The sequence below is a fragment of the Mauremys mutica genome, chromosome 10 (genome assembly GCF_020497125.1).
Source record: "Mauremys mutica isolate MM-2020 ecotype Southern chromosome 10, ASM2049712v1, whole genome shotgun sequence".
Classification (NCBI taxonomy): domain Eukaryota; kingdom Metazoa; phylum Chordata; order Testudines; family Geoemydidae; genus Mauremys; species Mauremys mutica.
Window position 1 is genome coordinate 30,655,875 of NC_059081.1, and position 24,917 is coordinate 30,680,791.

The following is a 24,917-nucleotide window of genomic DNA, read 5'->3' on the forward strand; positions in this document are numbered from 1 at the left end:
ACAAGTTTACCTGCTTGACAAACCGGCTCTCAAACAGAAATGATATACTAATATGTATCAATAACTTACCATCAAGCTGTACATAGCACGCTACATTCAGACTTAACATAATTTTGTTGACTTCCTTGGTGGCGATAGTTTGCTTTTTTTTACATTTTTATCTAATCTATTCTGGTTGTTTAATCACCATGGTATCTGAGTAACTTCTCCATGGTGTTTGAGCACATGAATTTAATGCTCATTAAAAGGTATTAATTTGATGGCACTGAAGAAAAAGCTCTTTTCTTTATCAACAAAACAGCTACAATGCAGGCCACAGCAGGGAAAGCTTCACTATATTGTCCTACCATGTACATCTTAAACCTGTTCTCGAGGGTGCACCTCTGGTGGTAAGAAGTTAGTTCACTCTCTGTGCCCATCCAACCCCTTGCTGCTGAGACTGCCAACAAAAAGGTTCTAATTAACATGTGAGATAATCAGAATAAACAGTTTTCTGAGAACAGGAAAGGCTTTACATGGCCTGATTACACACGCAGTTTAAAAAAAAAATCAGATCTCAGACACAAAATTCTGACTGGCTCAGCATTTATGATTGAGCTTAAAGAGTGTATGAAATATTTATTTTCATATTTTATTTTTAATTTTAAAGAAAACAGTAAATAGACAATAGTGATCAAATGCATTGGAAAAGAAATGGACTAGATCAGCATTTTTCAAATGGGGGTCCGCTGGCCGCTGGAAGTCCATGAGGGTATTCCAGGGGGTCCGCAAGTCATGTCTGGCTCCAGGAGCCCTGCTGATCAACTCCTCTCTCCCCCCCCCCCCAGTGCCTCCTGCATGCCGCAGAACACCTGTTCTGCGGCGTGCAGGAGGCGCTGGGAGGGAGGGGTAGGAGCAGGGACAGGGCGTGTTCAGGGGAGGGGTGGAAAGAGCTGGGGAAGAGGAGGGGCAGGGGTGGAAAGTAGTGGGGTGGGGTGGGGCTTTAGGGGAAGGGGTGGAGTGGGCACAGGGCCTGCGGCTGAGCAGGGGCTGAGCACTCTCAGGGAAAATTAGAAGCCAGGTTGGGGGTTCGTGGAAAATTTTTAAATCAAAATGGGGGTCCTTGGGTTCTAAAGTTTGAGAACTGCTGGACTACATGACATTAAGTCTCCCCCCCCCCCGCCCCATCTCTAACTTCTATGACTCATAAAGGCATTGCATTTTCTTTCTCCAATTCATGACAAAAATCAAGATGACTGCCAAGTACCTATCTTGAGAACAAATTCAATTACTCCCCCCCCATACGCACACATGCACATTCTTTTCAACAGTTTTTCTTTATTATAAGCAGTATAATAATTTTTCTACCATCCGCTGCTAGTTAAGGCTAGAGATTCACAGCTCTATGGGAACTGAGTATAATCAGAACAACTGGTGCTGATGATAGAGAAAATGTAGCTTATATTTTTAAGTCTTATTGTTTTCTGCTTGAGTCTGAATGTGCACAATTTAAAATATGGACTTACTTTTGCTACACAACAGGGAGCTAATCAGACTAGAAAGCATGGTAAAGTCCAGTCATATCATTTGTAAGAAGGAAAGTAGGTAGTGTCCTAGAATGATAGAAAATAAAACAAAGACTTTCTAGAGGATGAAAGCCTGGACATTTTGCTTAAGCACTGTCCAAAGTGAGCAGGAGTTCTCAAGAGCTGAGCAATCATATTCATCTCTCTTCCTCCTCCCACAAGTAGGACAGGAATAACCTAAAATAGAAGAGCTTCACTGTTTCACTTTGAACAAGAAAAAAAATATACAAAGGTAGAAAAAACAAATATACCACTAGACACTATTTGCAAAAAAAATACAGATGAAGTTTGGTTTCAGTAAGATGGCAGTGTACTACATCCATGTATGATCATGAGATATGGTAGTTTAATATCTGTCTTATATTTTTAATGCAGATGAGCAAAATTTAGAGTTTCTGTCCTTTGGGAAATTCTGAATTTCAGCATTTGTTTTTCATTCCAAAACAAGATAAAATGTTTAAATGTCAACATTTTCTACAGAATGCAAATTGGAAATATCAAAATGTTTCATTTAGACTGTATTGATCAAAACAATTCAACATTCTCAAAACAAATGTTTTGGTTTGGTTTGTTGAACCATCCACATTAAACTGTATTTCACTATTGCCATAAAGGAGTTATAGTTTCTGCCTCCAGTCTCTTCTATGAGCCTCGCTCTCTGGCCAGACTACATTTTGCATCAGATACCTAGAGATACCTGACACCCACGATGCACCACATAGAGGAAATGCACTATCAGAGACATATTGCATTATGCTGCAAGGATTCTCAAACTGTGGGTCAGGATCCCAAAGTGGGTCACGACCCCATTTTAATGGGGTCACCAAGACTGGCTTACACTTGCTGGGGCCCAGGGCCAAAGCCGAAGCCCAAGCCCCACTGCCTGGGGCTGAAGTCAAAGCCCTTGGACTTCAGCACTGAGGCCTGGTCTACACTGGGGGGGGGGGGTCGAACTAAGGTACGCAACTTCAGCTACGCGAATACCTTAGTTCGAGTTATTTACCCGCCCTCACAGTGCGGGATCGAAGTCCGCGGCTCCCCCGTCGACTCCGCCACCGCCATTTGCGGTGGTGGAGTTCCGGAGTCGATGGGAGCGTGTTCGGAGTTCGATATATCGCGTCTAGATGAGACGCGATATATCGAACTCCGAGAATTCGATTGCTACCCGCCGATCCGGCGGGTAGTGAAGACGTACCCTGACTGGCGGGGCTCAGATTACAGACCTCCTGCCTGGGGCTGAAGCCCTTGGGCTTCATCTTTGGCCCCCCTGCCAGAGGTTGTGGGGCTCGGGTGGTGGGGATCAGACTTTGGCTTTGGCTCCCAACCTGGGACAGCAGGGTTCAGGTGGGCTCATTGGAAATTGAATTTTTTGGCAAAAATCAAAATTTTCCTGGAGAAAATTTCAATTTTGTGGAAACTGCATTTTCTGTTGGAAAACCAGCTCTAGTTCTTAATCTTTGGAGTCACTCGGGTTCACTGCCTGTTTAGTCACACTGTGCAAAGTGAATACAAACTTTTACCAAATCAGTTTTACACCCATTTCATCATGGACTGAAAAATTAAGATCACAACACCGTAGACTACCTTAACTCATGATCATACAAAGATATAGTACCTTGCCATCTTACTGAAACCAAACTGCATCTGTGCTAACATTGCAAACTGTGTTTTACTGTATGTTGGGACAACACCTAGCACAGGAGGGCCCTGATCCCATTTTGGAGTCTCTGGGCATTGCTGCAGTACAAACAACAAGAAGGAACACAGGCAATGAGATGGAGTAAAGTCTATTTGGGGGCTCCAGGTGCATATTTCCATACTTTTAATGTTCTGTTGTTTTAATGTGGTGCCTTGATTTTAAATTTCCAGGTTTTTGTCGTGAAGTAACTTGAGGTGATCTGATGAAAAAAGTCCTGAACTACAATCCTGAACCATTAAGGAGGCTCATCTTAGACAACAGAACATGGAAAAAATAAGGTGGTCTTGCCACTGGCAGCCTGTGTATAGAGAGTGGGGCATCTCCTCCATCCCCCAAAGTATGCAAAAGGGCACATGTGTGTGTGAGAATGTGAGTGAGAGAAACTAAATATGAATCCTGAACACAGCAAATCTGATTCATATTTAGTAGCAGCCTCAGGGTGTTCTTCTCCACTGCCCCTGTGGCACATGCACAGACTGCCCCGGCAAGGTCTGATACTAGGTTAAGCCAGGGGGATTTTGAGTGGGACCAGAGCCACTAGATTAACTGCCCAAGGCACAGGCTATGGTGACTCTGAAGTGCTACACTCTAACTGCCCCAAGTGGAGTCTACCCAGGGCAATTTAGAGTGCCCTACTGTTAATGCAGCCTGTGGCTTGGGCCATGAATCCAGTGCCCCAAACCCCGCTCAAAATCCTTGTGGCTTGTCTGATATTCAGACCTTGACTATTCAGTCTGCAGGGGAGGAGAAGCTGGAGGAGAAATTGACAAGAAGCCAGAGAAGGCTCCAGGGAAGCAGGAAGATGGACCATAGAGGCAGAAGAAGAGCCACCCAGCTGAGCTGATAAATCTGTCACTCCCAGGCCCAGGACAGGGCAGGGAAAGCCCTAGAGGCTTGGGAGGTGAAGAAGCCTTGGGGTCATTGGTGGACTGAGGAAGGTGGGGGCCAGAGTGTGTGAGGAGAAAGGAGGAATTCAGGTGAAGGGAGGAGGGAAACTCAGGGGCCAGGAATAAGCAGGGTGGGAATTAGAAGGATGGGGAAGCACTTCCAGAGGTCTGGGGTTAAGGGGGAGAGTTACAGTGTTGGGGAGCCCCAGGAGTTTCTGCTACACCAAACTTGTCCTAAAATTCACCAGCTGCCACAGGGTTTTGATCACACTTCTTTATTCTTACTAGTACAAAATCAGGACATGGACTTCATTGTGTAAACATTAAATGTTCAGTTTAAATATTAAACAAACCTGATTGTTTAACTTAATATTAAAATTCACTGAAAACTGGCTCCCCTACCGCCTGTTTCACAAACAAGATCACATTTAGAAGTGAAGCCACTGGCAACAGTATGATCAAAGTTTTTAATTATAACTGGCATTTCAAATATATTTCATTGTTTATAAATGATGAGAGGAGTTTTTGCAAAGTGAGTTATTAGATCACTGTGCTGAACAGAATAGGTACATATTTATTTCCAGTTTATTATTTGAATATTACATATTGCAAGTGTAAAATACATTACTAACACTTAAAGTTATATAATTCCTTTCAGAGTATGAACAGCAATAATATATTTTATCATGTACCTAATGGAATAGATTTTTTTTTATTTCAGTGGCAAAAACTATTTTGAGAGAATACCCCTAGGTATTTTCTATTAAACTACAACTCTAATGTTGCAGGATGCAAGGTCTATTTTCTAAGCAAGGCTAGCTCAAAATTATAAACAGACCTTGGATCTGCCTAGTGTGACACAAGAATCAGCACCAATTTCTTCCCAGCTGCTGAACAACTCAGTTATTCCATCAAGCTATCCCCTTTTCAAGTAGAAGCAGAGAGCAACAGATTGATGCAAAATGGGGTTAGTCCAGAAGCATGCCATCCATTGCAAGTGGAGGCAAAAATACACTAGAAGGATAAGAGGGCAAGGGCATGCAATAATGGGGGAGAAAGGAGAAGGAAAGGCATGACAAAATGGCCAGAGGGGAAGGGGCATATATAAGAGTTCACTCTAAGGCAGCAAAATGCACTGGGCCAGCCCTGTCCCCAAAGAGATAATGTTTCTCACTAGAAATTATGTTAATGTAAATAGAAAATAAACAAAAAACTTGCCTATTAGCCCTGAATCCTGAACTCTAATAACCAAAGCATTCTCTTTCTTCTGTCTTCCAATCACCCACTCTTGCAGCCTGTTCCCTGAACATCAAGGGAAGGGAGGAAACTGAATTGAAGTTTATTTATTTAAAAATACACCATCCCACTCTACCAAATAGCCTCTATCCTCAACTCTCCTCAGCAGCACTATCAAAGAGATGTGTATTTCTTGATGTGACCCTGAAGGCCAGCAAGTTTGGACTATTTTAGATGAAAGGGATGGGCAAGTTGTAAAATCAAGAGACCTTCACAGAAAATGCCCTACCCACTGTGCTCACATGCACGCTCTCTCACTCTCGGTCACTCTCTCTCTCAGAGAGACACACACACACACAAACAAACAAAATGAGGTCAAACCTGAGAGCCACCTCAGATTTCAACTCTAGTAGCACGGCACTGAGAAAGTGGTAGAGAGGTCCCCAGCCACTTAGGGCTTTACAGTCTAAAACCAACAACCCCAAACTTCTGGAGCCCAATAGATAATTTGTTGTTCAGAGACCTATCTGATCCTTGTTACAGCCCCCTCCACAGTAAGAGAAAAACTGAGTTAAAAAGTCATGCCTCAGTATGGTTTAAACTCACTTGTGGCCAAACTTATGTTAAAGGATTTTCATACAGCCCAGCCCAACCAGATTAACATTTTGGCCACAACAGAGTTTCAATCTTTCTGAAGCTTTTTTTTAAACTGTTTATATTTATTTTTCCTGTTACCAGACCTGCCAAGTTTAATAGATCTTATGTAATACTCATGGAATGGGCAACCCTGTCACACCTGCTTGCATCTCAGGGGCAAAGAGACACTGTGCCACAGAATACTCTTTGGCTCAGGGGAACATGGGCTCTGGTCTCACCTCTTCTACCGACTGGTGTTAGTAGAGTTCACAGACTTATTACTGACCAAAGCCTCATTCTTCTACCCAAGGAGACAGGCAGGTATCATTCATCCCAGTTTACAAATAAGATAATTGAAGGGTTACACAAGGTCACTTCAGGCAGATCAGGAAATAGAACCCAGGTCCTTAATATGACATGTCCAGGTGTCTAATATGACAGAGCCAAGCTTCATCCACTTTGCCAAAGTTCAGTGTGGGGCTCTGCTGTCTGCAACTATTGCTCTAACCCCTAGACAACATTCCATTCACAAAACCGGGACTAGGACCCAGGAATCCTTCTATACAGTGGAAAACTGGCATCTCACAAATAGTTGCACAAAGCACTGGCTAAGTAGGGGTGAGTTTACAAAGATGGTAACAGCCTACTACTGCTATACCAATCCAAGTCCCAGCCCCCAGTGTAGCAGTACTGCTGGGGCACTAATGTGCCTGGCTGATCCCTAGCTGCTGTAATGGCCCTTTGAGGCTGTAAGCATCTAGTTCTAAGTTAGTGTAATTTTTACGATACTCTAATGTACATCGGGGCTAGGGCCGTCTCTAACTTTTTTGCCGCCCCAAGCAAAAAAAAAAAAAAAGAGCGCCACCCCACTGTAACACCCCCCCGTCCCGCCGAAACATCCCCCGAGTGCCGCGCTGCCCCGCCGAAACATTCCTCCCCCAAGCCCTGCGCCGCCCCACCGAAACATCCCCCCGAGTGCTGCCCCGCCGAAACACCCACCCCAAGCGCTGCGCCATGCCGCTGAAACAAAAACAACAAAAACCCTCGAGCGCTGCCCCGCCGAACCAAAAAAAAAAAACCCAACAAAAAAAACCCTGAGCGCCCTCTGCCACCCCAAGATTGGCCGCCCCTTACAAGGTGCTGCCCCGAGCACGTGCTTGGTAGGCTGGTGCCTGGAGCCGGCCCTGATTGGGGCCAATCAAGTTCCCAGTGTCCCCAGGATCAGGGAAGCAGAAAGGTGCTTCCCCTGCTGGTTCTGCAACTGCAACAATCACATTTCCGCCAGAGCAGAGGATATAGCTAATTATCATACTCATTTCCCTTAGTTATTTCTACTTTCTGGGTGCAGGCTTATGCTATAGGGGAAGGACCTATGGAGTAAGTAGAGAAGAGAAGCGAGGTTTGAAGGAATTGCAGCCAGAAGTCCAGAAAGCAGCATTAGGAACTAACTACACTAGGTCATGGTAGCCAACTTTGTCCAATCTCTCTCCACTTACTAACTGCTCCTCCCCTCTCTCACTTTCTCTCGCTGTTTCCCCTCTCCCTGGCCCAGGGTTCTACCTGAGCCCCATTCCATCATCTCCTCCTTCTCAGCCCCGATCCACACTCTGTTCTGCCTCTCATCACGTGGGAAGCAGGAGCTCAATAGGAGTCTGGAATCTGCTTAATGGTAAATCTGAGACTCCCTTTATATTTTAACAGAAACAAATCACATAGGATAGGGGAAGGAAGTTGCCTCTTAATTTCCAGTTTAGATCCAAAACCAGTCAGTAAATTTCCCCTTCATGTTTTTAAGATCAGGGATTTGGACTCATGACTACAGGAATTCTATTGATGGATAGGAGGCTATTTTGGAGCCTCTGGGGATTTCTGAAGACGAGAATTAAGCAAAATGTAAGTAAAAGTTGATAAAGAAAAGTTATTAAAGTTCATAAACTAAGTGATTTATAGGATTCCAAAATGAGGTCTTCAGTGAGACTATTCTTCTCAACTCAGTTCCAATCAGACACATCACATAACACAGCTGATTTAGTGAATTTGGCAGAAGTTTTAATCTCTTTATAGAAAAGATCATTATGTCTTACCTACAATACCATAGGCCAAAGTGTGATGTCAAACTGAGATTAACATGGAAAACTCATAAAAAGGCGACTTTCATTACCAGCAGCGCAGCCTCTTCACTTGCAATACAATTCAGTAATAAATATTTCAGATACAAGTAGGGTGTGCTGATCTATGTCTCTTGCCTGAATGACTCCCTCCAGTCCAAAGAGCGGAAAAAGAAAGAAGAAGAGGAAGGAAATGGAGAGGAAAATACAAAATTAAAGATCTTGTCTCTTATCAACATGCAGGGATTTACACAGATCATTTCCATTAAGGCTAATGGAAGTTAAGCACATAAATTGCTATTGTATTAATGGGAGAATAAATCCCTTAGTTTCAAATATTTTATAAGTACGATAGGATAACAGCACTTTGTGAGACAAAGTTTTGCAAAATTGGTTGCAAGCAGACCTACTTTAAAAATAAATCTAATATAGACAAATGATATTAGGGATTTGGTATTTTTCATTCCTTTTTAAAATAAGGATTTGCAAATACATGCATTTTTTTCTCCCCACTCCACTCTCTTCATAACCTTCTTTTTTTCGTCTCTTTAACTCTACATGTGTTACTCTGAAGAGCAGCTAAAAGGTTTTAACATAAGACTGTTTATTATGAACATGAAGGAATGAAGTGGATGCAAGTTATGAAAAAAGGTCTCCCAAGCACCCAAATTAGTAGTTCTGTTTCAAAAAAATAAGAAAAATACAGAAACCTAGAGTATAATTTTGTTCACCTAATTACCATACATTAAAATCTAAATTTAGAAATTGTTATTCTTGAAAAGAAACCAAGAAAGTGAAATCTATACTTGCATCTCCTGTTTGAAAGATATTCAATTAACTATCTTTGGGTATGAGATATTAGAGATTACAACAGGGACCTACTTAAAATGACAAATGAATGACAGCCTCTTAGATTTCAAAGTGTTAATAAGGATGAATTTTTAAAACAATCAATCAGTTCTGTTAATTTATCAGTACTGTCTGCAAATAATGCTGTTTTGCCTTTCCTGTTTGTATCTATAACCGCTCCCTACAGAGTGGCAGTAACGCTTGAAAGCTCTGTGTATGTCAATTACTTATTAGGGTGAAACCAAGAGATAAGGTGCCCCCCTTTATAAGTCAGGTCTTCAGTAGGGAAAATTTTCATTCAATTCCAAAAACTCATGAGGTTGGCTTAAAAGTCATGGATTTTTTAGAAAATAAACTGTCAGATTTCTAGTGTGTTTCATTTTTTGAGACTTTAGCTGGAAACCACTTATCCCCAATTTATGGTCATTTCAGGTTCAAAATTCAATTTTAACCAGAGGCTCCCTACTAACTGTTCAGCGGGGGTGTGGTGTGATGTGATATTCACCCCCAAGTCCCACACAAGGCAGAACAATTTAAATTAGGTTAATTAACCTGACAGACTACACCTGGGGAAGAGCCAGGATTGATTGATGGAGCCCAGCTGAGAAGGAATAGGTGGGGTTGGAATAAAGCCAGGAAGCTGACAGCAGAAAGGGGCTACAAAGGATGTAGTCTGCAGCTATTGCTTGGGAAAAGGGATGTGTGTCCAGTGGTTATGAAATTGAGCAGTCTAAGGTTATTTCCTGAGAGGAAGGAGTCTGAGCTGGTAAACAGAGAGAGGGAGGAGCCAAAAGACATACGATAGACATCAAGGCAAGAGCAGCATTTAGGAGAAAACAGACCACAGTTGCTAGACGTAGGGGCCCTGGACTAGAACCCAGAGTAGGGGGCAGGTCCAGGTTCCCATACTAACCACTTGAGGTACGTGGTGTAGGCTGGGCAGTGAAATTGAGGACTGCCAGGGACAGTTTCCCAATAGTTCTTTGACACCCCTGAAGGAGAGGACTATAGTGACCTGACTGGAAGGCCAAGCTATGAAGCAAGAGCAACCTGAGTTGCAGAGGGAGAAAGTGAGGTGGCAGGATATGTGAACAAGTGGCAGAAGAGGGTGTCAGACCTGGATGGAGCTAATCCCCAGAACAGCCAGGAGAAGGTCCCCTAGTAGCAAGTGGATGCTGTTACACGGGGACTTGTTTACCATCTCAACTGTTGAGGTGGGGAAGCTCCTATTGTCTTTTTCCAGTGTGAGTTAATTGCTGCTCCACTTACATATATACATATACACTTCCTGTTCCCCACATTCACCTGCCCCTGTATTTTCCTTCCTTTCTTCCTCAGTCTCCTTCCCCACACCCTCTCTTTCTCTGCTATGCAGTGATAGAGTGATAGGTATGAAAGCCTGAGTCAGCACTCTGTTCACAGGAGCTCCAATCAGGCAACTGCTGATTGGAGCTGATTAAGCAGAGCTGTGCCTAAATGGTGGGTGGGGCAGAGCAGAAAGGCTAATTAAGCCATTAGCCAAAGCCCACAAATAGGCACAGGAAGGAAGTGAAAAGGGAGGAAGCAGGCATTAAGAGGGGAGAGAGATTGCTTGCCCCTGCTTGTAAAAGGAGCTATGTATGTTATACTACTGGGGGAATTCTGCGTCACTGCGTGTGCACAGAATTCCTGTCCTCTACAGCTTTCTTTGCTTCTCTGCAGAAAAATGACTTTCTGACAGGGACACACAACACTCCCTAGCTGCACATGTACATCTTTTCAGGCACCCAGAGCAGCTGGCGGGGAGGTAAATCACCCGAGGACCGGGGACATCCTAGCCAGTGGCTGGGATCCAGTATCAGCTGCTAGTCCCAGCTTGGATGGAGGCAGGAGAGGATGGGACTTCCTCTTCACCTGCAAGGAGTGGCTGGGGCCGTGTCAGACCCACCCCCCAGAAGCCTTCCTCAGCTGCAGGAAGCTCAGCATCCTGCTACCTGCCCTCATTGCTCCTCAGCTATGGGGGGAGGGGTCACTGTAGAGGGAGCTACTCCCCATCCACCCAACCCCCTGTGCATCCAGACACCCCTGCCAAGCCTCACTCTGTACAACCAGAACCTCCCTAAACCCTGTCCCACTCAACCTCAACCCCTGCACTTGCAGTCCCCTGCATCCAGAAGTCCTGCCTCCAGATCCCTAGCCCTGCACCCAGACCACCCCACACTGAGTTCCTTGCACTCAAACCCCACTCTGATGAGCCCCACCACCCTGAACCCCCACATCACTGACCCTCACTTAGCTGCACCCAGACCTCCATGCCACCAAGCCGCACGCCCCCAGTCTCCAGACCCTTCTGCTCAGACACCCACACCCAGACCCTTCCACTGAGCCCCAACCATTTTCACCTGGAAGCCCCTGCGGAGTCCCATTGCCCCTGCACATGGAACCCGCCCAACAAGCCTCTGTGCATCTAGATCCCCTCACACCTAGATACCCCACTGAGCTGCCTGTACCCAGATTGGCCACACAGAATCCTTTCATCCCACATCTGGATCCCCCAACACTCAGCCTCTCCACACTTGGATCCTGCCTGCCCCACACCTGGTGTAGAGGGGCAGGGCCCCAGGGTGTTTCTGGGGTAGGCCCAGCCCTTGTGCTGTGTCAGGGTTGGGTGCAGCCTCCCTGCAGAGTGATCTCCCACCTTCATGCAGCCAGTGGCCTGTGCTCTCCACTGCCATGCTGGAGCCTCTGCATTTATTTATTGACAAATAAAACTTGCAGAATTTTTAAATATTATGTGCAGAATTTTTAATTTGTTGGTGCAAAATGCCCTCAGGAGTAATGTTAGGAAGGTGGTGGGACTCCTTTATAAATAAACTGCACAAGGTGTTGGACCAGCACAAGGGTCTCTGCTTAGTTTGTTGATTGAGACAGAAGCAGTACCCAGGAGGCCCTGTTACACAACCCCTAGCCTTTTTCATGCCTTCAGTCTCCCTTCTGCTTCCTCTGGTTCTTTTCAGTTTTCTCATGGCTCACCACATTCGCTTATACATGTAGTTTCTCTCCTATACCCTCTCATCTTTCCTAAGGGTAACCTGGGTACAGTCTCATTGAAAACAATAGGAGTCAGCAGCCATTTTTACTAGGGGCAACCACTTTCATATGCAAAGGCTGTAGAGAAATCATGTCCATCTTGAAGAAGGGCAAAGTTTCACAAGTTTGATGTCAGAAATTGGGAGATCATGAGAAACTTAAACTACTAATATTTGAAGACTTATGATAAAAATGACAAGAGTTGGAAACTGAATTTACACTAGGGATCTTAACATTGCTATAATTGGGGGATTGACCAAATTTAGCAATGATGGGCTTTTTGTTTTTTAAACAAATTTCTCTAGTGTAAACAGTTTTTAAATATTTATTTTTTAAAATAGTGTCTTGCAGGATAGTTTTTCCTTTAAAACTTCTCAGTTCTGTTTTCCTAGCTTAAGAAAATTGCTCATTTCAGAGTAATGCATCAATAGTTTGCTTTTAGATACTTTTTTAGATCAGAGTATTTTTATTCTGAGCAAAGCTTCAGTATGTTTACAGTGACATTAGCATAATATTTTGATTCAATTTTCTACACAGCAAGCTATATTAGATAGTAGTATACATACACGTTTTGGGTCCATAATATGACAATCTGGAATCTGCTTACTGTTTTAATTGCTACAAACTGAAGTTTGCATGTTAAAACAGTCAGAAGATGAAGAGTGGTTATGTTCAGAAAAGTAGCTATGTGAAAGTCACATCTTTTTACTTCAAAGATCTGACTGCTGTTCAGCATAATATCTGTTTACCTTACTGACAATTTAAGGATTTTTTTAATGTCTTAAACTGAGAGCCAATACACCTATAGACCTGGATTCTATTCTAGCTCATGCATCATCGATAGAATGGTTAATTAAACTCCAGTTTCAAGGCCAAATTCTGTCCTTAGTTTCACCTGTACAGTACAAACATCCTTTACAGACAATGGGAGTTAGAGAGAAAAGATAGTTCAATTGTTAGGGTGACAGCCTAGGAGACCCAGATTCAATGCCCTGTTCTGAAACAGATTTCCTTTGTGTGACCTTGAGCAAGCCACTTAAGTCTGTACCTCCCTGGAGGGTAGTGATTATTTAATCCTGTAGGACTTTCAGATAGCACCTGTAGTCAAATCCAGTTTGCCTAAAAGTTGCCGTAACAAATCAGACAAGTGGTCCAGTTAGTCCAGTATCCTGTCTCTGACTGTGATCAGTACTGGAAACTTCAAAGACATAATCTTTGGAAACAGACAATTATGGAATAATCTGTTCATAGGGGAAGCTTCATTCTACCTCCCAACAGTTTGCAGTTAACTTATGCCCTGAAGCATGAAGATTTGTAGTTTTATTCTATTAATATAACTGGATGTCTTCATTATCCATATAAACATCTAATCCTTCCTTGAATTCTGCTAAACTCTTGGCTAGGATATTTGGTGTCCAGGAGTTCAATTGATTAATCATGTGTTGTATACAAAATATTTCCTTACATCAGTTTTGAATGTGCTGCCTTTCAATTTCAGATTATGTTCATATTATAGCTGCATTTAAAGATGACTGTTTAACAAGTAGAGGAGAATTTTATCTTTACAAAAAGATTTAATCTTGTCTAGACCCAGAGTGTAAAGAGTCAGTGTAGGAATATTCACAATCAGTTAGGAAACTCAGTCATAGACTGGTAGCTATAAAACTCTCAATCCAATATGGGACCCGTCTCAGTTCCTTGGAGCTGAAAGCTTGTCACAGCATCTTAGCTCAAAACAATGTATCAATGTATGTCAGCTTTCATGGCCTGTCCTTGTATGTCCTCCCTTTTCAGTCAGTGTTCTGTTTTTATACAGAACTTTTTTGTTCTTGATATAGGGAATGTCAAAGTTTTTATTAGCATGCTTAAACATTATATAGGCTGTCTCAGATATTTGCACCTACCTATACCTAAACTGTATCTCCATTTGTCACTTCTTTGATTGTTTGCTACTGCTTGAAACAGTAAAATCTTGTATATAGCCTTCTATAATTGTATGAACAGTTCTTTTGATCCTTTATTACTTCTGCAAAGTGCATCCCCTCCCTGTTCTGCTCTAGGTAAATATGCTTTCTTTGGGAAGAGACTTTGAATGTAAAATCTACTTTCTCTGCCTGCACAAGTATTCCGATTCACCATGTCTACAATTTTGAAGGAAAAAGTACATTAAAAGCTGTCACAAAACACCATAAAAATTTACAGTCAATTTTCAGAATAAAACCACACTTCAGCGTCTATAAACTGGGCAAATAATGTGAGGAAATTATGCAACTGAATCTGTAATATTGCCCATTTTCCTTTTATCTAAGTTTTGTGAACCATCATAGATGGTTGTTCAGCTCAATCAAAGGAAGAAGGGAACAGATACAGTTTAAGCGCCTACTCAGATTTTAACAAAATGCTTAAAAAATTAACTTACTAATATTTTCTCACCCATCCTTTTAGTCTTGTTTTGGCTCAGATTAAAAGGTATTTAGGTTCTTAATTTCCATTTAAATCAATAGGAGTTAGGGCCTTAAATACCTTTGAGGAACTAGACCTTTGTTAATTAATCTCAATGCACTTTCACTCTGACTCCTTTAAAACACTTTCCAGACCTACCCATCACCTACTACCAAGATAGCACTGAGCTTCTCCTGTATATAGAACCTGAAGCTCTAGCACAGGCTCACTGACACCGCCAAGGAGTCAGGGTGGGGGAGGCACATTACATGAAGTTCCCTCACCAGCTACAGAGACCTATTTCCTGCTGCTTCCATAAGTGGGTGAGTTGTGCGATGGTGATAGTTCCAACAGCGAAGTAACATTTATTGTGCTTACAGTTATGTGTGTTGTTAATGACAAAACTAAGTCATCAGTAGCAGGACAACTGATTGGAAAGAATTTCTATGTCTGTATGTGGTATAAACAATTGAGAGAATCTGGTTAACAAAGTGTTCATTTGGTAATTTAGCTTGTATTTTGCTAATAACTTAATTACAAAACAAAACCAACCAACCAACCCAGCAATTTGACTTCCAGATTAAACCCTGGGAAAAGTTTGTATTTTTTATATTTGTAAAAGGAGAAACTAAAATAGTGACTGATATGTAAATACTTAAGTAACCTGTGTAGATGGGGTCTATTAGAGGGCTTTAGGTGTCTCAATCATGGAATACTGTTCCAGGAAGGTAGACTGCTTAGAAGAAATGGGGTCTACTTAACCAAGAAAGGTAAGAACATCTGGACACTGACCCTCCAACGTAGTGAGGAGGGGCAGATGACAAAAGACCTCAGGTAAGAAAAAAAAGAGAGTTATCTTAACAGAGGGCTAGATCTTGCTGCGGAAACAAATTACAGTAGGGTCATAGGAGAACAAGAAGGAAAGTAGATGAATCTGCTCAATATCTTGGATGTCTACACAAATGGAAGTAGTTCATACATAAGCTAAATTACTTAATTGGCATCACTAAGATTTGGTGGGATATAGCTTATTCAGGAAGGACATGCAGGAAAAAGAGGGAAGAGATGTTGCATGATACATCAAGAAAATAAATACTTGTTATGAGATCCAAATAGAGGTGAGAGGTAGACCAGTTGAAAGTCTGAGTGGGAGAGGAAGAAGACAAGAATCCCAGTTAGCTGTAAAATTCCTCTTGGTAGCTGTCCTCTGTTTGCTTTACCTGCAAAGGGTTAAAAGTCCCCCAGGTAAAGAAAAGGAAGTGGGCACCTGACCAAAAGAGCCAATGGGAAGGTAGAACTTTTTTAAAATGGGAAAGAAATTTTCCATGTGTCTGTTGTTCTCTTTGGGCTGCAGGGACACAGAGCAGCAATGCTATGTAAGGTTTGAACCAGGTATGAAAAATTATCTTCCATATGTACAAGGAATCACTGGAACAGAGAATGTTTAGATAGACACAATCAGGTTTATTTTTTTTTTATTTTGGCTTGTGGATCTCCTCTGTGCTAACCCCAGATGCTTTTGTTTGCTTGTAACCTTTAAACTGAACCCCCAAGAAAGCAAATTTTGGGTGCTTAGTTTTTGGAATTGCTCTTTTAAAATCTAGCAAAAGCTTGAGCATGGAGCTTGCTGTTCATTTGGTCTGAGAATAGAGAAGGACCCTCAAACAGCATGTCCTGGATAGTATTCTGAACTTCATAGGGAAGACCAGAAGACTGCAACCAGATGAGCTGTTCATGGCTTCTTCAGTTGCCATGATTCTAGCTGCTGAGTCTTCTGCATCCAGCCCTGATGGTCTCACACCTAGTCTGCCTTCATTATCGAGGGAAGAGAAGTCCTGCCTCGTTTTCTCCAGAAGCAGTTCTCTGAACTTCTCCATGGAGCCCTATAAATCATACAACCACAGCTGAGCCTGTTAGTTAGCAATATGCAGCTGCACCTCACTGTCAAATCTTCCTGCCAAATAAGTCCAGCCTCTTAGTGTTTTGATTTGGGGGTGACAACCTAGTGCCCCTGTCACATGCACACTCTCATTAGCTGCTATCATGACTAATCAGCCCACTAGTGGGTAAGTATAAAGGTCCTCAAAACCTCAGGAGGGTTCATAGTATTTTCTTTCTGCCCTTTTTGAGGTGGGAGGCAATGAAGATGGAGGCTGCCATAGAGCCTTTACAGGCTCTAGTATTGTCCCAATAATTGGCAGAGCCACCCTGGAGGTACCCACAGATAAGATGTCAACCAGGCTAGGCAAGGACTGCCTCCACCTGTATGCTGCAGTCTCAATCTAACAACTCCTGATTCACTTTAAAATCATCAGGTGAGATGAAGTTGCTCTGGATAAAGCAACTTTATCTGGCGAGGAAGCCAAGATAGGAAGGGGTAGAATTTCTTCTACTGGCTGTTTGTTCTGCCTCTGGAACCTCTTCTTGATGCTTGGTACTGGGCCCGGTACTGGACTTTGAAGATGGAGCCACCTGGTGCACAGACTGCCCTTCTAGACCAGGGCACTGAGTAAGCACAGTGAGGAAAATATTTGGAAACGGGGGGGGGGGAAGGCCCACTGGTCAGCCCACATTCCCATACCTTTGAGGGGTTGAGGAGGTAGACTGGAAGACAGGATCTGTGAGAATACTGGCATGTCCTGCTTCAGACTTGTGAGATGCAAGATCCCACCTCACAATGTGACAACAAAGACTTCCCTTCCTCTGACCATAGAGGGGCTGATCCACTCAGGGCCGGGGATGCCAAGAATGTGGTGATGGGTGGGGCATTGCCATCATTGCAGGCTTCCCTTAGGATGGTACTGAATGGCCACCTGAGTGGGAAGCAGGCAACTGCTGGTGGTGGATGGGGAACTAGTGCTGAAGGAGCCAACTCTTGTAATGATGGAGATACGGGCACAGAGGCAGAGCAGTTTTCTAGCTGCCACAAACAGCTCCAGGGTAGTTGGCACTGAGATGGCATCCTGTTGTGGTGCAAAGAAGATCACTGTGCTGCTTCTGGCACTCGGCTCGATGTTGAACGTGGCTGTGCTAAAGTTTTAGGCATGGATTTAGAGGAGGAGCACTTTGGTTTCAGGTGCTCTCTACTCCACTCCTTTTTGCATTTCTTACCAGATTTAGGGGGTAGAGACCCAAAGAGGCCCCCACCAGGGGAAGATGTCTTATTCCTTCCTCAGCATGGGCAACGAAGAGTGGTGCTGGGATTCCACTAAAGCTGGAGGTGTGTTTCTCAGTGAAGCTGCAGCACTTGGCAGTCAGACTGGGGTGGCTCTTACGGTGGCCTGAGCACGCCCTCCATCAGCAGGAATTTCAGCCTAGCCTTCAACTCCCTGCAACTCTAATACTAGTCTCTTACATGAGCTTCACCCAAGCACTTCAGGGAGATATTGTGAGGTTCAATGGCAGAGGCCTTGAGCAAGAAACAAGCAGCTTGAAACATGGTGAGCAGGGTTTACCTTGGAACCATAAGCAGAAAAAACTCAAAATGGGGAAAACAAGTCCAAAAACTTACAAACTATACAAAATCACTAGACTAACTGCAGTACATACACTGTTATACGCAATCAAAGACAACTCTTCTGGTATTAACAGAGTTCCAATGACCATTGTGAGTGAGTGGAGGGAGTGTAGAAGTGTCTCTGCCCTTTAGTTGCATCTAGTGGTGTGCAGCAGTAGGGGGTGGGTGAGCTGCCCAATGGGTGCAGCTGAGAGAAAAAGTTTCTGACAGCTACGTGCTGGGATGCACAGACACTGAGCGGAATGCACATGTGCAATCACTTGAAGAACAACAGACCAAGGATCATGATGGATTTTCTATCACTGACCATTGAAAATTGGATGTTCTAGAAGACATGCTCTAGTTCAAAATAAATTATTGTGGGGAAGTGCTACGGCCTGTGTTATACAGAAGGTCAGACTAGATTAACACAATAGTTCCTTCTGGCCTATCTCTGATATAGATGGGAATCAGACTTAGGGTATTATTATTTTGTAAAATATGTCATTACCCTAGCCTTTTATACATGAATAAGTCCTTTACTTTGCCCATTGGCTTGCTGGACCTGCCATACAAGTATGAACAAATGTAAAACTTCTCACCTACAATAAGTGAAGTGGGTTAACTGGCTTGCCTAAGTTCACAAAGTGTATATATTCAACTCCTAGGTCTTGCATTTAAGCCTTCAAATTCCCAGGCCCAGGCTTAACCCACAAACCTACCGCTAATAACTCCCTAGACAAGTCATTTGGCTTTTCAATGCTCCAAATTTCCTGTCTGCAAATGGAGGTGATAAGTCTTTGAACTTCACCTGTAGATTGCTATATGTGTTACTGAAATATGTTGCGAGGTTGACAGATGCACACAGCCAACCTTTCAACTGCAACAAAGGACCAGCCAGACATGTGCTGCTGGCTCATTAAAGGGAATCTATTCTCCCAATGCCATCCCACAGACGTCTCAGAGAGCACATATGCAATAGAGATTGCTTGACCAATAGGGACTGCCTGATCCCCATGTCACAGCAAAGATCTCTCTAGCAAGCTGGAAGAAAATATAAAAGAAGGGAAATGACATCACTTGGCCTCTCTCCCCCTCCAGTTCAACACCTGGAAGAACATCTGGAGGACAAAGACTTTGAACTAGGAAAGGATGCTCCCTGGCTGGAAAGTAGTCCCAGCCTCTGTATTAAAGAACTGTAACCTGCTTGTACCATCTGTCAGGATGAGAAAAGCTGTATGATTCAACTCTTGCTTAGATTAAAAGTTTAAGATTTAGAAATCATGTTTACTTTTTCTTTTCTGACCTTTATGCCTACCACTTGAAGTCTTTCTGTAGTTAATAAATCTGTTTTATATTTTACCTAAAACAGTGTGTTTTGGTTGAAGTGCTTGGGAAATCTCAGCTTAGTTTACAAAGGTGAGTATGTGTCCCCTTGACATTCTGGCAGGAGTGAACTACTTTAATGAATGTGCGCTGTCCAAGGCAGCCTTGAGCAGTGTAACAGGGTACAGTCCTGGGATGTAGGGTTGGAGCTGGGGGGAACTGGTTGGAGCCTTTCTATTGAATGATTTCCCAGTCACTCATGAACCATCATGTAACTCAGTTGGGTGTGTCCCTGCCAGTGGATGTCTGTGTAAGTACAGTGCCTTTCAGAGGTTTGTAGCTTGACATCAGCATCAGTGTGAATGGCAACCCAGGCTGATGTATTTAGAGGGCTGAGCAGTCCCACAGTCCAGGTTGCACCCTAGGAACCTCATCACAGTTGAAAAGATGCCAGATCTGGCCAGCTGAGAATTCCTGCAACATAGGGGAGCTCTCAGCTGGTGCAGAGACAGAATACTTGGCTTGTGCATCACTTCCTCCATTTGGCCACTGCTTGGGAAGTGTGTGAGGTACAGAAAGGAGTGTGACCAGAGTTCTGCACTTCAGCTATACTCAGCTGGCAAATGGTCCCCTATGGACAGTTGCTGTCTGAAATATGTTAGAAGAGCCCCAGGCTGCTTTACCCAAAGCCAGGGCACTAAGCTGATCCACTAGTCTTGGAGACATAACTAATAACCCTAATTACCACCCACACAGACCCACTGCTGTGCCTAACAGAAGGTCAGTGAAACAGAGGATCTAGGCCACCAGGTATACCAAGCTAACATAGAAAAATAGTTTCATTTAAAGAACCAAATTCTTCTCTCAGCTATACTCCTGTAAATCTAGAGTAACTGAATAATTTGATCCAATTTCAGTTTTCTTGTTTTATAATACCTTTTGGATAGAACCAAAAGCAACTGACAAGTACTTGCTAACCAATAAGAGTTCAAGAGAGATAACATTAGAAAAGTGAGAATAATGCAGCATGTACGCTTCAAATGTTAATTTCTGTGTAACTGGAAAAATCAGAGCCCAGTTCAAACAACTTTTACCATGCCTTTTACAGATCTTTCATGCTCAGAAATGTGAGACTTTCCCCATCATACATGCCTTAGGTATCAACATCGTATCACTTTCCTCTTCTTTGTGTTCAGATCCTTCCTTCCCATCCTATTCTCTACAGAAAAAGAGATGTTACCATCTCCGGTATTCTGTTAAGTTACACCTTCCAGAATATTTGTGAACCATTACCAGAAGCCCTCTGACAGAGACAAGCAAGCCATGGCATCCACATTCTAGATGTGAATTCTCATAAGTAAACAAAAGAGGAAATTGAAATTCATTATATCGTTCTTCAGAAACAGACTAGCATTAAATTTTAAGAATTGGTGGTAGTGCTGTTGATCAATAATACACATAATACACTGTTATACTTAACACGTCTGTGGGGAACATTTGAGGATCTCAAAGCTATTTGCAAGAACTTATGAGTAGAGCTGGGTGAAAGTTTTTGAACAGTTTGTCAAAAAACTGCAGTTTAGGTCATTCAACTGTTTGCGAATTTGGTACAAATTTGCCCAAAAGTTTTGGCCAAAAACATTTTCTGGGCTAGATTCAGAAGGGAATTTAGGCACCATTCACAGATCAGTGGAGGTGACACTTCCCCTTTACAACCTTTAGCACAGTGGTTAGAACACTCACCTGGGCTGTGGGAGACATAGGTTTGAATGTCCACACTGGAACCATTTAAACCTTGTCTCCCCATTCCCAGGTAAGTGCCCTAACTGCTATACTATTGGCTATTCTGGTGTGAGTCTCTCCTTTTAAAGCTGTTTCACTTTCAATAAAATACACTGGGCCTGGTGGTTAGGGTACTCATTTGGGAAGGGATAGACCTGGCTTCAAATCCCTATCCAAGAGCAGAGATTCAAATTTAGGTTTCCCAAATCTAAAGTGTGTGTCCTAAGTACTGGGCTAAAAGTTAGAGGGGAAGCGCAGATATTCTTTTCCTCTTTCTTTGTGAATCTAGCTCTATAGAAATGCTTGGAAACAAAATGTTCATTTGATTCACCAACATACTTTTTCAATTTGCCAACAATTCTAAAAAATAAATTTGTTCTGACCCAAATTGAATCTAACATTTTTCAGAACTGCCTCTGAACTGAAAAAACAAACCAACCAAACAGTTATTTACCCAGATCTGCTCATGAGGTAAGTCTCAGAACCCCCATGTGAGGCAGGGAAGTATCATCAGATACTTTACAGAAGAGGCAACTAATGCACAAAGATGTTGTGTGGCTTGCCCTGGTAACAAATGAAGGCTGTGGCAGACCCAGAACAGAACTCTAGTGTCTTGGCTCACAAATCTCACACTTTAATGTTTGAGACCATTCTTCTTCCCTTAGAATGGAGCCTCATTTTTCCCCCACCCACAGAATGTGTGAAGCCCATCAAAACTGATATGATCACATTTACAAACAACTATTTTAACTAAAAAAGGATAAAAATACAGCAAAGGCTGTATCTACACTCAAACTATTTGATAAATATGAATCAGAGTAGAGAATGCTCATTTTATTTATGACTAGTATTACACTACTGCCCAAAAATGTGCTAGGCACTGTATTGTCATGATGGAAAACTTGATCCCTTCCCCCAAGGGTATACAGTCTAAAAAGACAAAAAGATTCGATGAAGGGTTGGTAAGAGGGATACAAAATACAAACAAGGAGATCAGGATGATGATTGGCACAGATCTTATTTTCACGTTTGTTGCTCTTTTGTCCATCTGTTCATCAGAACTGCTCCTTTATTTGCCCCTTTGGGGATCTTTTTTTCTAGAACTACTTGAAAAAAAAAATTTTTTTGCATAAAAATGTCAATTTTCTTCAGCTTTTTTCAAAATTGGAGTTTTTCTTTATGAGAAATAGAAAAACAAAAACCACAGATCTTTCCCTTTTTCCCCTCGCCTCTTTCCAACTTTGCCCACCTTCAGTCGTCCAGTGGCAAAATGGAAGGGGGAAAATTAAAAAAAAAAAAAAGGAAGGGGAAGATAAAAGGGCAGAAAAGGAAAACAATTTCAAAATAAAAAATTTTTGAACTAAAAGTTTCTAATCAATAAAAAAAATTTCATATAGTGTTGCTGAAATTTTTCACAAAAATGTTTTCCATTTTTTGTCTAGTTCTACTTTCTTCCATTATTTATTATTCACACTAGAAAAGAGAAAGCAGGGGAAGACAGGTGATCATACAAGCACAGTGATGCTTAGCACGTGTCAATTTTTTATTTTGTTTCTTTTTCTACTTTTGGCCTTCCCCAATTCTCCATTTTCTTCTCTGTGCCCATCCACCAAAGTAGAGCTGACCTTAACATGTAAAAGCAGTGTGGTGGGTCCAAGGGCAAGGGCTTCCTGCATGGCCTCACCTGTCTCTGGGTGCTTGGTCCAATGAGCATGTTGTTTCTCACTACACTGATGTTATTCCAGGTTTTCCCTCTAACCCTAACCCCTTTGCTCTCAACTGTCCCCACTTTTAGTCTCTTGTGTCTAATCACTTTATCTAACCTTCTCTCGATCTTATTAAAGGACTCACATTGCTAGTGTAGATACAGCTTTAGAGAGAGTTATAACAATGAAGTCCAGCACCAGTGGAAAAAGGACACTTCGGAAAGTAAGGTGAAGTTCTGGTATGAAAACTTTTAGCTTTTCTCATGTCAAGGTTATTATTCATACATGCCTATTCTTGATAGGCCAGATCCATAGCTGGCATTAGAGAGCATAGCACCATTGACTTCAATGAGCTGCTCTGATTTATACTAACTAAGGTGCTCAGCGTGTATTTTTAAATAACCTCTATTAGCATAAGAAAATATTTTTGTAAAGCTATTCAAGCATGCATGAAATCTAAAGAAGTCAAACAGGAGCTCTGGTATAAAATGGAGTAACCTCATCATTTGCAGTTCAAGTTGCACAAGAGAATAGAGGGATAAAAACATACAGATCTCTGCCAAAAGATCAGTCTTCTTCACTCATGTACGGGTATATACTTTTCTTGTAATAAAAGGCTGCCCGGAAGGATTAAATCAGACTAGTAAAAACAAGAATGACAACCAGTCTCCATTAGGATTTTTTCTCCTAATCCTATGGGTTATGCAAGATTTTTGCTTGAGTTAAGTTTGAATCCACCAGGATACAATTACCAATATATTTATGTGTGGTCTTGTAATTGAGCCTACCTTTCCTTTCAGATCAGCACAGATTTCCTGTTGCTTTCTTCTATTATTAGCCAACATCACTTCTGTCTCATGAGCAGCGCAGGCTTCAGCAATAGTCATTACTGCTTTCAGTAAAAAGGTTTTTCTAGCCTGAGCCCAGTTTAGAATCAAAGCTTTATGTTGATTCCTAGCAAAATGATACTGGTCCCAAGCCTTTTCATGAGCAACCTAAAAAGTAAAATTTCAAAAAGATTTAAAACCATATATAAAAGAATAAATAATTCTGGACATTAATTTTAATGACTTGTAAGTTTGAAGTAAATTAACAATATTCCCAGGGAACTAAAAATGTAGGTTCTGATTTTGGTAGGTGCTGAGAGTCTTCTGTGAGGTGCTCAGCACTCTCAATTTTCCTAACTTCAACAGGATTTGAGTTCACTTCACAGGAGGTACTCAACACCTTGCAAGATCAGACCCTTAGTGACAAATTTATGTTCTCCTTTATGGTACTATAGCTCCACTGAGTTGCAATAATGTAGCATAAAAGAGAATTTAATTTACCTCACTATTTTTTCTAATGTGAAATCTACTTTTACCCTTCTTTGACCCCTGCAGTTGTCCAAAATTAAGGATCCTATAGATTGTTTTGGTTAGGAGGGGAAATTGATGATGGAGCCAGGTAACTTTGATGCAATCCCATTTATTTACAAAAATGTATGAAGTTCTGTTTCTCTGAACACAGAAGGAATCAAACAAATAGGAGATAGTTTCTTTGCTGCTGAAAAAGGCATGGAACTATGAGCATGCAACCAAAAGGTCTTTCTTTAGGCTTTCCTCAGGGCTATGCTCCCAGCACTTGTTCAGGCTGTACCCTTGGCTTTCCCCTCCTTCTCTGGTCTTTATGCCCGTCTTTCTCACTCTCTCTCACACACCCACACACACCCTTCATAAATAATACCAGCAAAACCCCTTTGCCCATATGTGCCTTTGTTTTGGGTGGAAGCTGCTGTTTCAGCTATTTGGTTCCATAAAGGAGCTTAACTCATTCTTACATTTATCCCAAAGGAAGGGTGGTTGTTACAACCATTAGTTTCAACATGTTTTAGCCCAATCCATAAAATACTAGGAATACATTTTGGTTCTTTCAACAATGTAAGTCAAAAAAAGAGAGGAGTCTTTAATCTTCTCAAAGAGTCCAGGAGCTGTACTGGGGAGGGATAGCTCAGTGGTTTGAGCATTGGCCTATTTAAACCCAGGGTTGTGAGTTCAATCCTTGAGAGGGGCACTGAGGGATCGGGGGCAAAAATCAGCACTTGGTCCTGCTAGTGAAGGCAGGGGGCTGGACTCAA

The 24,917-nt window shown here is 42.3% G+C and overlaps 1 protein-coding gene across 8 annotated transcripts in view; it reads right to left on the reverse strand.

Moving 5' to 3' along the window:
* The window catches only part of CCDC148 (coiled-coil domain containing 148), a 128,084-nt gene that overhangs the window by 49,511 nt on the left and 53,656 nt on the right, over positions 1-24,917 (reverse strand). For all 8 annotated transcript variants that reach the window (XM_044978567.1, XM_044978573.1, XM_044978565.1 and 5 more), the window contains one exon: positions 23,590-23,796. In XM_044978567.1, the coding sequence (XP_044834502.1) occupies positions 23,590-23,796 (207 nt within the window). The remainder of the gene's footprint in view (positions 1-23,589; positions 23,797-24,917) is intronic.